This window comes from Coptis chinensis, chromosome 7 (assembly GCF_015680905.1).
Source record: "Coptis chinensis isolate HL-2020 chromosome 7, ASM1568090v1, whole genome shotgun sequence".
Lineage (NCBI taxonomy): Eukaryota > Viridiplantae > Streptophyta > Magnoliopsida > Ranunculales > Ranunculaceae > Coptis > Coptis chinensis.
In genome coordinates this window covers 6,688,402-6,701,663 of record NC_141462.1, presented here as the reverse complement: position 1 = coordinate 6,701,663, position 13,262 = coordinate 6,688,402, and the positions used below count along the sequence as shown (strand labels likewise).

Sequence of the window (13,262 nt, the reverse complement as noted above, 5' to 3'; positions counted from 1 at the left end):
CTCCAGAAGCTACTTATTGGAAAGAAGTAATAAATAGCGAGTTTGAATCCATAATGCATAATCATACATGGGAATTGGTGGATTTACCACCAGGTTCCAAGACTTTGGGATATAAGTGGATATTCACAAAGAAATTTAAGACTGATGGATCAATCGACAAGTATAAAGCTAGAGTTGTGGTTAAAAGCTTTAGACAAAAGGAAGAATTGGATTATTTTGACACTTATTCTCCAGTTACAAGAATAACTTCCATCAGGATGCTAATAGCAATAACATCAATACATGGATTTGAGATACATCAAATGGTTGTAAAGACGGCATTCTTGAATGGTGAGTTAGATGAAGAAATATACATGGAACAACCCGAAGGGTTTATTGCTCCTGGACAAGAAAGGAAAGCTTGCAAGCTTGTTAAATCCTTATATGGATTAAAGCAAGCACCTAAGCAATGGCATGAGAAATTTGACAATGCAATGTTGTCAAACGGTTTCAAAATAAACGAGTATAACAAGTGTGTCTATGTCAAAAGCACTCAAAAGGGATGTGTCATTGTTTGTCTCTATGTAGACGATATGCTAATTTTGGATAGTAATATGAATGTCATAAAATCTACCAAACAAATGTTGTCTAGTAAGTTTGACATGAAAGATTTAGGTGTCGCTGATGTTATCCGAGGAATTAAGATCTCTAAGACGGAGGATGAACTTGTTTTATCACAATCTCATTACATTGAGACGATTCTTGAAAAGTTCAAGAAGTATAACATCACACCAAAAAGGTCACCAGTTGACGTAAATCTTCATTTAGCCAAAAATACTGGAGATAGCATATCTCAACTAGAATATTCTCGTATACTTGGCAGTTTAATATATGTCATGAACTGTACAAGGCCTAACATAGCATACTCTGTGAGCAAGCTAAGTCGATATACGAGTAATCCTGGCGAGATCATTGACCGCCATAATCGAGAGTTTTGGGATATTTAAAGTATACTTTCGAAATTTTGGTTTGCACTATACAAGATATCCAGCCATTCTAGAAGGGTACTGCGATGCTAATTGGATATCTGACACTAAAGACTCAAAGTCCACAAGTGGATATGTCTTTACACTTGGAGGTGCAGCTGTTTCTTGGAAATCCTCAAAACAAACGTGCATAGCGAGGTCCACTATGGAATCAGAATTCATTGGCTGGAGAAGAAGCAGAGTGGCTTCGAAATTTCTTAGAGGATATTCCAAATTGGGCTAAACCTGTGCCAGCAGTATGTATACACTGTGACAGCCAATCTGCTATTGGTAAAGCACAGAGTAGCATGCATATATAATGGAAAGTCTCGACACATACGTCGTAGACATAACACCGTTAGACAATTGCTCTCAAATGGAGTTATCTCAATCGACTATGTAAGGTCAAAAGATAACATTGCGGATCCGCTTACAAAAGGTTTAACAAGAGAGCAAGTGGAAAGATTATCAAGGGGAATGGGCTTAAAGCCTTTGAGATAATCAACCAAGAGTCCTCATAATGGAAAAACCAACCTAGTTGACTGGAGATCCCAAGATCTAGGTTCAAGGGGTCAATTGAATTATGTCTGTGACTCAATTAGCACTAGAGAGTAATAATATACTCTAACCTATTCCTATATAAGACAGTGCATATCTGCCGTGAGACCCAGGATAAATCAAGCTTTTAATGATTTACTATATCTTGGAAAATTATGTTATCCAAGTAGAGTATTGCAAGATACTCTTTATAGAAATCACCTATGTGAGTGTGAAGTGGGGCCGCTTCTATGAGAATTTTAAGGCAAATGTCTCAAAAGCACTCTCTAAAACCAAGAAGTGTTCAAGGCCAAAATGAACACAAACGTGAGAACCAACAGTATTCGAGAAGGTACTGCGTGAAGATGATTGTCTAGGTTTATACAAACGGCTGACAGTTCAAGGACATTAATTGAAGTCTACTGATTGTCCAATTAAATCCGATCGTCTTTCACTAAGGCAAGTTCAAGGCCTCCCATGCTATTTGACCTGATGCGGTATCTTTTCATTTGTAAAAGAACAGAAGCCAAATCTTCATTCATGTGGGGGATTGTTAGAAAAATAGATTTGTACAAATCCATTGAGATATGAATGAGTAATTTGTCTCCCAAGTTATCCCATATTGATATGAAATGGGTTTCTGAAAAGAAACAGTACGTAAAGTGAGAAAAACCTTTTCGAAAGGGTGTATTGGTTCGAAACAGTGCATTATGCCGAAAAGGTGCGACCTTTCGAAATGTGCACTGGTTCGAAATAGTGCATCATGCCGAAAAGGTGTGACCTTTCGAAATAAGCACTGGTTCGAAACAGTGCTTTATGCCGAAATGGTGTGTCTTTTTGAAACATGTGACTTTTCAAAGAGTTGCTTACTTTTTCCCAAGAGTCACTGTGTTGTTTCGAAGAGGCACTACTCACCTATAAATAGTGGATGAATTTGGAGAGAAAGATACACCATATTACACAGAGTTCTGATCTTTCTCTTCTCCCTCTGCTCTTAGTCAAATACTATGTTATGTTCACTGATTTTATATAATTGAAGTGCTAGCTTTCTATAGAAGGAAATCTATTCTATCTTGGGAGACAGTTTCCCATCAACCTTCAAGCACCGTGAGGGGGAAAATCTGTCTTAAGGATATAGTGTATCTACACTAGGCTCGGATTTAATTAAGAAGTACAAGACACTTACAAGACAAAATGTTTGTATAGTTTGGTAATTGGTAAAGAGTAAGTACAATTAAGTTGTATATTCCTAACAATCACTCCAACATAAATTTTAAGAAATAAATCTAAAATAGATAGAGTATTGATTCTCTACTCTATGTACAAATCTAGGCTTGCTTTCCCACCATTGCTTATGTCCATTTGTTAAGGTTGCTCATTTCTTTGCACAAAAGTCTGTTGCAAAGTTTACTTCCCTCCATGTGTTTGAAAGAAGTATACTTGCATTTCCCTTGATCCTTTCTCAGTCGGCTTTAACTTTCCTTTCCAGTGCACCGAGTTGGTTTGGAATGCTTTGATTGCTATAGTTAAGTCTGACTCCACCCATATTTTTGTGTACCCCATCTCCACTGCTTGTTATACCTTCCACTATTGCTCTTGATTCAACCACATAATTTGTATTAATTCCAATCCCTCCAGTGAGTACTCCAATTACTTCTCTTGTCTGTCTCCTGAATATTGTAATGATATTTGAGATAAAAGATTAAAAATGATTTTCATAATTCTTGAATTCTATACCTCTTACATATTTATAGTATACACTAAAACATATATACAGAAGGTTCTAAATTGTCTTCTTGTGTTGAGCTGGAGAATTCTCTTGTATGGTTGACTGTTGACTGGTGTTGACTTGTACACTTGTTTGATTCTGTTCAATTCCCTCCCTCAAGCTGAAGGGATTCTGGAGCACTGAAAGCTTGGCTGTAAGAAGATGAAATCTCTGAGAAAAAAGAGCTTTTGTCAGAATATCTACAATTTGATGTGTAGTATTAAGATACTTAACATCCAAAACTTTGTTGATAACAAGCTCTCTGACGTAGTGATAGTCTATTTCTACATGCTTAGTTCTTGCATGGAAGACCGGATTATGGGCCAAAGAAATTGCACTTATATTATCACAATGTATCACTGGTGCTGAAGACAAAGGAATTCTGAGATCTTTGAGTAATATACAAATCCAGTGGATTTCTGCCGCAGTTTGAGCTAAGGCCCTGTATTCAGCTTCAGTTGAAGAACGAGTTACTGTTTTCTGCTTCTTAGCTGACCATGACAAAGGATTGTGACCAATAAACACACAGAAACCAGTGATAAACCATCTGTCCATGGGGTAGCCTGCCCAATCAGCTTCACAAAATGCTTGAATTTGAAGTGAACTCTTTGTAAACCAGACTCCATAATGAATTGTACCCTTAAGATACCTCAGAATCCTCTTGACCACTGACATATGTGGAACTCTTGGTGTATGCATGAATTGGCAAACTAAGTTAACAGCAAAAGAAATACATGGTCTACACCAAGTAAGATATTGTAATGCTCCTACAAGAGATCTGTACTTAGTTGGATCCACTAAAAGTTCTCTTGTGTGATTGTCTAGTTTACAACTTGTAGAAAGAGGTGTAGAAACAGGCTTGGCATCTGTCATCTTGGCTTTCGATAAAAGATCAAAAGTATACTTTGCTTGAGAAAGAAAAATACCTTTTGAATTTCTTTTAGCTTCTAGTCCCAAGAAATAGTGTAATGAGCCCAAATCTTTCATAGCAAATTAAAGCAAGAACTTAACTGAGAAATGATGTGATGATAAACTTTGGAGCAGCTACCAGTAATTAGGATATCATCAACATATACAAGCACATATGTCATAAAAGTTCTTAATGAATAGAGAGTGAACAGCATCAGATGTGACAAAACCAAAGGATAAGAGAGCTTGATACAATTCTTCATACCAAGCCCTCGGGGCTTGTTTTAGACCATATAGAGATTTCAAAAGCTTGCATACATGAGTTGGTTTTACTGGATCAATAAGCCTTGAGGTTGCTTCATGTACACTTTTTCCTTGAGATAACCATGGAAGAAAGCATTCGAGACATCAAGTTGTCTAATGTCCCAATTGAAAAACACGGCTACAGATATAATCAACCTTATTGTAGTTGGCTTGGCAACATGACTAAATGTCTCGTCATAATCAAAACCAAACGTTTGATTAAACCCTTTGGCCACTAATCTTGCTTTGTGTTTGTCAATGGTTCCATCGGCTTTTTGTTTAAGCTTAAAGACCCACTTGTTGTCAATAAGATTCTGATTAGGAGAAAAAGGGACAAGTGTCCACGTTCCATTTTTGATTAATGCATTGAACTCACTTAGCATAGCAGCCCTCTAGTGAGGATCCTTGTTGGCTTAAGTAAAAGAATTTGGTGTAGTTGGAATAGAAGAGAGAGTGGACTGAAGAGCATGAGGCAGGGGATGTTTTGTACTTAGAAGGGATTTTGGTTTAAAATGCCATTCTTTGCTCTAGTGGTCATAGTGTGAGAGGATGCAGAAGGAGGATTTGAATTAGAATTGACAACAGTTGGAATTGTAGTTGAAGATGTAGAAATTGTAGGAACTGGAGTAGTAGAGATAGAACTTAAAATAGACTTTTGAGAAAAATTGTTAGAATAAGAATTGTCAGATGAGGGATTAATATCATTGCAAAAAGAGGAAAGAATAAAGCTTTGAGAAGCAATGAAAGTGGAGTTATCATACATGTTTTTGAAAGGAAATTCCTCTTCATTAAAAACTACATGTCTAGATATGTAAATTCTGCCAGTTTTGATATCCATGCATTTATAGCCTTTGTGATTAAGACTATAACCAAGAAAAACACATACTTTTTATCTGAGATCAAGTTTATTATTGGTGTAGGGTCTCAATCAAGGATAGCAGGTGCATCCATAGGCTTTGAGATTACCATAGTTTGGAAATTTATTGAACAACTTTTCAAGGGGAGAAATGTTATGAAGAGTGATGGAGGGGAGTATGTTTATAAGATAGATAGAACTTGTAAAAACAGAACACCAGAATTTAGGTGGAATACAAGATTGAGACAAAAGTGTTCTAGCCATATCTAAAATATGACGATGCTTTCTTTCCACAATGCCATTTTGTTCAGAAGTGCGAGGACATGTGAATTGATGACTTATACCATTTGAGGTAAGAAAATTTTCAAATTTTGTGCTCGTAAATTCACCACCATTGTCAGTTCTGACACATGATTTTGTAAGCCACAAGATTTTCAACAAGATTTTTAAAAGATTGAAAAGCATGACAAAAATCTAATTTATTACAAAGTGGAAAAATCCAGCAATACCTAGTATAATCATCAACTATACTGGCATAAAACCTAAAACCATTTACATAAACTACAGGAGGAGGGCCCCAAAGATCCATGTGTAACAACTGTAGGGGCTTTGTAGTTCTGCAAGTAGAAAGACCAAAAGGAAGCTTTGTGCTTTTGCATACAGCACAATCTGAACACAAAGGAAAATGCTTTGATCCTTGCAAATCAATGCTTTTATTTTGAAGAAGTTTGGTGAGAACTGAAGTTGAGGGATGCCCGAGTCTTCTATGCCAAGTAGAAGCAGGAGCTTTAGTAGTGATGAAGGCAGAAGGATAATGAGTAGACTTTGATGTAGGAGAAATGAGATGAATTGGGTAAAGACCATGCTCAGTTGGACCATGTAAAAGAGTCATCCATGTTGCAATGTCCTTTACACAAAAACCATTTGGAGCAAAGATGAGTACACAATTATTGTCATTGACAAATTTATGAACAATGAGTAAATTATGTTTTATATGAGGAACATGCAAAATATTTTTCATATGAAATTTATGAGATAAATTTAATGGAATAACTGAAGTAGAACCAGTATGAAGAATTGACAAACCTTGTACATTGCCTACAAGAACCTTGTCAACTCCTTTGTAATCAGAATGAATTGAAAGGTTTGATAGATCATTAGTAAGGTGATTAGATACTCCTGTGTCAGCATACCAGTAGGAATCTCGAGAATTCTAAGAATTAGGATAACCATGATGCTGAGAAGTAGAACCATTAGAACCATTAGAACCATTTTGTTGAGTTGTAGAACCAGGATATCTATTTTGTTGAGAATTAGACCCAATGAAATAACCACTGTATTGATTTCCAACGCCATTATCAGAGCCAAAACCACTAAATGAAGAACTGAAGTCACCAATGTTAGCAAGCATTACTAGTTTAGTTGGTGGGATTCTGCCAGCATAAGAATAATTCATTTTGTTGTGGCAATCAATGGCTAGGTGCCCAAATATATTGCAAATTTGGCATTGAGGCCTTGAACTTGACTGTTGACCTCCATTATTATAGCCATTACTTCCAATGTAACCATTGTTTCCATTATAACCATTATAGCCATTACCTCGACCTCTTCCATTGTAATTTCCAGTAAAGTTTCCTCTGCCATTACCACGATAACTTCCTCTACCTCTATTGCTATAACCATCATTACCTCTACCTCTTGAGGAGTTTTGATGAAAAGCTTCAAATGCTTGCACTGAATCATTGTTGAAGCCGTTTTTGAGATCCTGAATAGACAACTCTTCACTCAATATTAAGTTATGAAGCTCATCAATTCTGACTGGATTAGTGGGAGATCTTGTTCTTATAGAGGTAGAAAACGGACCATATTCTTTAGGAAGACCTCTTAATGTATGAAAAATAAGATCTGCGTCTGAAACTGGTTCGCCAGAGGCAGCAAGATTGCACTACGTCAAAACAAAGGATTTAGGACAGACATGACGCCCCAGAATAGGACGGCTTCTAACTATATAAAACTAAACCACGGCTAATTCCTTGCATTAGACAGCTTATATCAGTCTATTCATATTCGTCGGTTTTCCGCTATCTGCTTCCATCTTCAGCATGTTGTCGAGTCACTCCCCTCTCCTTTGAGCGCCTAAAACCATTCCACCCCAAAAAAAATTGACCCAATTTATTTTCCCTCTTAAAATTTCAGGTTCCCAACAAATACCAATCTCTCACTCCGTCTTTCTCTCACTACTATACAACGTTTCTGCGAAAAGAAGGTAACCACTTCTTTTTCTCTCTTTTTTCCACTGAAATTGGTTTCGCACTTAAATCCCCAAATTCAACATCACAACATTCACGAAATTAAGCTACACTCTCGATATCCAGCAAACAAAAAAGAAAGGGGCAATCCATTCTTTTCTTTTCCCAGCCGTACTACGACTTGCCAACAAAGAATCCTCACATAGGTAATTCCTTCACTCGGTAGCCACTGTTTTGCTTATTAGTGTCTTTCTTCTGTTTTGGCGCTTCGGGGGTTTGCGTGTTATTCACGTTTTGCTGATTAGTGTCTTTCTTCTGTTTTGCCGCTTCGGGGGTTTGCGTGTTATTCACTTTTTGTTGATTAGTGTCTTTCTTCTATTTTGCCGCTTCGGGGGTTTGTGTGTTATTCACTTTTTGCTGATTAGTATCTTTCTTTGTTTTGCCGCTTTGGGGGTTTGCGTGTTATTCACTTTTTGCTTGTTCTTCACTAACAAGTTTGTGATGTTTTGATTTAATAGGTTTTTCTCCTGTTGGAATTTTTCTTCAAGTAAAGGCTGAATTTTTCTCACTGCTTCTCCAAGGCAAGGTATAAAATAGTTTAACTACATTTATTCTTTGTTTCTAAGATTTAACTTTAGAACTAGGAAGTGTTGAACCTGTCGAAAATGGCTCTGACATCCATGTTAAGTCTGGAACAATCATTGTGAAGCTTTTAAGTGGAAACGTAGGAAGTCCAACGTTGTGAAGATTTGAAACAATCCTGTCAAGCTTATGTCAGAGCTGTTTTTACTGACAAGCTTTTAAGTGGCTCTGACTTAACATTTTGGAACAATCCTGTTTCAAAGGATTTAAGAAATGATTGTTCTCTACCTCTTCCCCATACGTTGTGAAGATGGGCATACCAGAATTTGAAGTGGAATAGGGAAAGGAGTTGAAATCCATGTTAAGAAACTTGAAATTGAGATTAGGGACTTTCAAAAATTGATTGTTACTCGTACACTTGGGCTTAAGAAGCTTGGCATTCCTTGCAAACATAGAAAATTAATATTGAAGTACATCCACAATTAATATTAAGATGACTGCATGCCTGCAATGCTAGCGTCGGGCTGTTGTTGTTTCATGCATGATCAAGTAGTATTTGGGGCTTGATGATAGTGAAATTGTGTATCTCGTAGCTTTTGCACAAAGTGAATTTAGCTTGAAAATTGTAGCTTCGAGCATCATGAAGTCGCTTACAATATTCTAGCTTTAATTAGGTCGTTTCTCTATCACATTTTTTTTTGTGATAAGTAGTGTTTGATTGTGAAGAGGTAAATTTAGCTAACGCATTGGGTGGTTCGTATAATTTTAATCATCTTCCTCAAATCCATATTTATCTAGTTTCGTTCTAACTTGCAAGATTAGTTTTTATGCATGATTGACATTATTATAGTGATCATGTGTTACTATTATGGTTTTATTTAATACAACTTAATCAATGTCTTGTACCTCCTCAGGGGAAAACAAAACAAAAACAAAAAGAATAAAAGATTGGAGGCTAGAACTTAATATTCTCAGATTTAAAAATGAACTATATGTATATTCTAGTTTCCGTAGAAACAAATATATTTGTTCCTAAAGAAATTTGTTCTCCTACTCCGCAATAGACATGTTATCCATGAGGGGAAATCTTTAAGAAAAGTGTATGTTCAATGATTCGTGAAGTTGTAAACCTACTTCAGTATCCGCTTTTGTTTATGTTATCCTCAGATATATGGTTTTGCTTGTTTTTCTTATTTGAAATTTCAAAGCTTGAAACTTTTATTTTTGTTATGGGGTTTGCTTGTTTTTCTTATTTGAGTTTTCAAAGATTAAAACTTTTATTTTTAGTTTTCAGTTTAACAAGTTTGTGTTGTTTTGATTTAATAGGTTCTTCTTCTTCACTTGAATTTTCTTCAGGGAAAGGTTGAATTTTTCTCACTGCTTCTCCAAGACAGGGTATAAAATGGTTTAACTTTCTTTATCATTTGTTTGTCATTTGTTGTGTTTCTCTTGTTATTTTATGTTATTATGTCGTTGGTATTATTGTTTTCATCCGATGGTATAAGTATAAGTATAGTTATGAGTTGTATTTTTTTTTTGTCAGTCTTTAAGAACATCAAGTGCATGGTCGATTGAGTTAGCTATTTTTTATTGTTTGGATATTCAGCCTCTACTGATTTACAATATATATCTATAGATTTCAGTTTGAGTTGGACTAGTTTATTTCAAACTTTATATTTTCAAATAACCTGATTTCTTGTTTGTAAATGATATGACTTCTTTGGCATTAATTGGTCTTGGCCATAGAGAATAAAGAAGTTGCTATTAACATGGAATCACCAAGTATATATATATATATATATATATATATATATATATATATATATATATATATATATATATATATATATATATATATATTGTTTGCATTGTTATTTGTGATTTGTTCCAATCTTGAGCAAACCATTTAGACTTGGTAGGTGGGTTGTTGGGGTGCTAAGTGTGTTAGGAGGCAGAAAGGAATTTGAGTACCACTTTCTATGATACCTTTCCTAGGTTTCAAGTTCAATACTCTTTTTGAAATCATACTAATATTATATATGTTGATGTATTTATCTAGAAAATGTCTTCAATGCTTCCAAGCAAGAACTGGATGAAAGCACCAACTTCGCTTCATGAATACCTTCGAGGTGTTAAATCATTCATCCAGTTCACGCAAGAGAAATTAGGAAAGGAACTTGACTGGTATTGTTGTCCTTGTGCTAAGTGTCGTAATTTAGGGGGGAAGTCAACAACAAAAGATATTGCCGAGCATCTTATCTGTGATGGTATAGACGAGACATATACATCATGGATACATCATAGAGAGTCATCTTCCAAAAGTAGTAACTATGTTGAAGCTCCCACTAGTTCTTCTACTAGGGGTCCTGAAAATATGTTGCCAAGGATGGAAGAGATGGTCAATGACACATTTGGACGAAGTCATCCTGTTGACTTAGATGCATGTCTTAACGAAGTTGATGATGGAGATTCACCCAATGCCATACCGCAGGATGTTCAATACGACAAGTTGATGGAGGATGCTTTAAAATCAATATATCCATCATGTCGGGGTGAAGATTCGAAATTATCGACGATTTTATCGATTGAGTTGTTGAGCATGAAGGCTAGACACAAGTGGTCTAATAGTAGCTTCACAGAGTTGTTGCAATTCCTTAAAAAGACTTTACCAGAAGAGAATACACTACCTGAGAAGACCTATGTTGCTAAGAACTTGATCAAACCTCTTCGCATGAAGTGCGAAATTATTGATGCATGCCCAAATGATTGTATTATATACTGGGGTGACAAATATAAGGATTTGATTAGTTGTCCCACTTGTGGTGAAAACAGATGGCAACCGGTGAACCCGTTAAAACCGAAGGCTAAGATTAAACCATGGAAGAAGCTAAGGTATTTTCCTTTGGCTGAGAGATTGCAAAAGATGTATATCATACCATGGATTGCAGAGAATATGAAATGGCATGCAAATGCAGTTTCTGACCAACGCTATATGCGTCATCCTGTTGATTCTTCCATGTGGAACTCAATTAATCTTAAATGGCCTGAGTTTGCTGCGGAGCCACGTAATGTTAGATTAGGGATTGCAACAAATGGATTTAATCCATTTGGGAACAAAAACAACATTTATAGTTGCTGGCCTGTTATGATTACTCCATACAATCTGCCTCCATCATTGTGCATGCGGAAAGAGATTACTATGTTGACACTTCTAATTCCTGGTCCAAGTAGCCCAGGGGATAACATCGTCGTCTTCTTGCAGCCTTTAATCGAATAGCTAAAACAGTTATAGGGTGTTGGAGTTGAATCATATGACTCCCATGCTAAAGAGACATTTACTATGAAGGCAATTTGCTTGTGGGCGATACACGATTTTCCCCGCTTCACCATCTTTTCGGGCGTAACGAAACAGCCGGAAGGTATGCATGTCCTATTTGTAGTGAAGATACAGATTCTACTTGGCTGAAGCATGGAAAAAAGTTTGCTTATATGGGTCATCGAAAGTTCCTAGCAGACCCGAATCATCGCTTTAGAGTCCAGAAGGCACAATTTAATGGAAAAGAAGAACATGGTAAGCGTCCTATTCGTTTAAAGGGTTCTCAAGTAAAAATTAAAATGATCCAAATTCAGAACAAGTTTGGCAAGGTGCCGGATACACCGGAAGGAAGGAAGAAGAAGAGAAAAAGGACTAAAGAACTAGAAAATTTAGCATTTTCAAAGGATTCTATCTTCTTTACATTGTCGTATTGGGAGGTATTTTTAACATTTGTGTAGTAGTATATCATGTAACTTTATGTATACATATCCATATATTCACTTATATATTTAATTCCTACAGCATCTGCCTATTTGCCACAATCTAGATGTGATGCACGTGGAAAAAAATGTTGCGGAGAATCTGTTTGCAACAATCATGGGTACAGGTAAGAGTAAGGATGGACTCGAAGCCCGTCTAGACCTTAAAGCTAGGAAGATAAAGAAACACTTGTGGCCGGTAATGAAGAATGACAAGTGGTCTTATCCAATAGGTGTTTTTTCTCTTTCACGCGAGAGAGAGTTTTGCTTTGTAGAACTTTGCACCAATTGAAGGTTCCCGCTTGGATATAGTGGAAATTGGAAACATAATGTGGACTTGGAGGATTTTCAGCTCAAGAACCTAAAATCCCATGACTATCACATCCTTTTACAACATTTATTACCCGTGTTATTGATGCATCTATTCAAAAAACACAAGCCATTGCGTGAAGCTATTCGCCAGTTGTCTTTATTCTTTAACGTCTTATGCTCCAAAGTCATTTGTTGTGCGAACCTTTCGAACATGAGAAAACACATTGTGGAAACTTTGTGTGTCTTTGAAAAATACTTCCCGCCTTCGTTTTTTGTTTCAATGATACACCTTGTTGTGCACTTAGCGGAAGAGGCACAAATTTGCGGACCTGTTAGATATAGGTGGATATATCCTTTTGAGAGGTGAGTAAAGTTCTTTATATATATCTTTCTTGTGATTAGTATGTAGTCATTTTGTATTAATTAATGGCACATGCACAGGATGATGAAAACTTATAAAAGGTATGTGACCAATTAGACTTTTGTTGAGGGTTGCATCCAAGAGCAATACCTCGTGGAAGAGGCGATGATGTACTGTATGGAGTACATTCATGATGGCAACTTTGGAAGCCATAAGAATGGGAGAAGGGTGATCATGAATGAGGATATTGAAAGTGCACACCCTATGGATAAAAAGGGAAAGCAATATGTTCTTCCAAATATAGAGTATCAACAAGTTCGCAAGTGGGTTTTGACGCATTCTCTGGAAAATGCCGAGTGGGAAGAGTAAGTTGTGCATTTACCATTGTTTTGGTAGTCAATACTTGAGTTATGCATGTCAACCGTCCCTGAATTTTTATTATTTTCACAAGAAGTACCAAGTATACCTCCAAAGTCAAAATCAAGGGGTAAAAAATCGTAGGGCAGTCAAGCAAAAGAGTTGGACTACATTCCTTGGTTAAGACTACAACTACAAAATGAAAATATATCTCCTTTCAAGAGGATTG

The 13,262-nt window shown here is 36.4% G+C and overlaps 1 protein-coding gene across 1 annotated transcript; it reads left to right on the top strand.

Annotated features, from left to right (window-relative positions):
• Positions 1-10,270: 10,270 nt before the first annotated feature.
• Positions 10,271-11,485, top strand: LOC147485624 (uncharacterized). The gene has a single exon (XM_086573566.1). The coding sequence runs from the start codon at positions 10,271-10,273 to the stop codon at positions 11,483-11,485; it is 1,215 nt and encodes a 404-aa protein (XP_086429692.1).
• Positions 11,486-13,262: the final 1,777 nt, after the last annotated feature.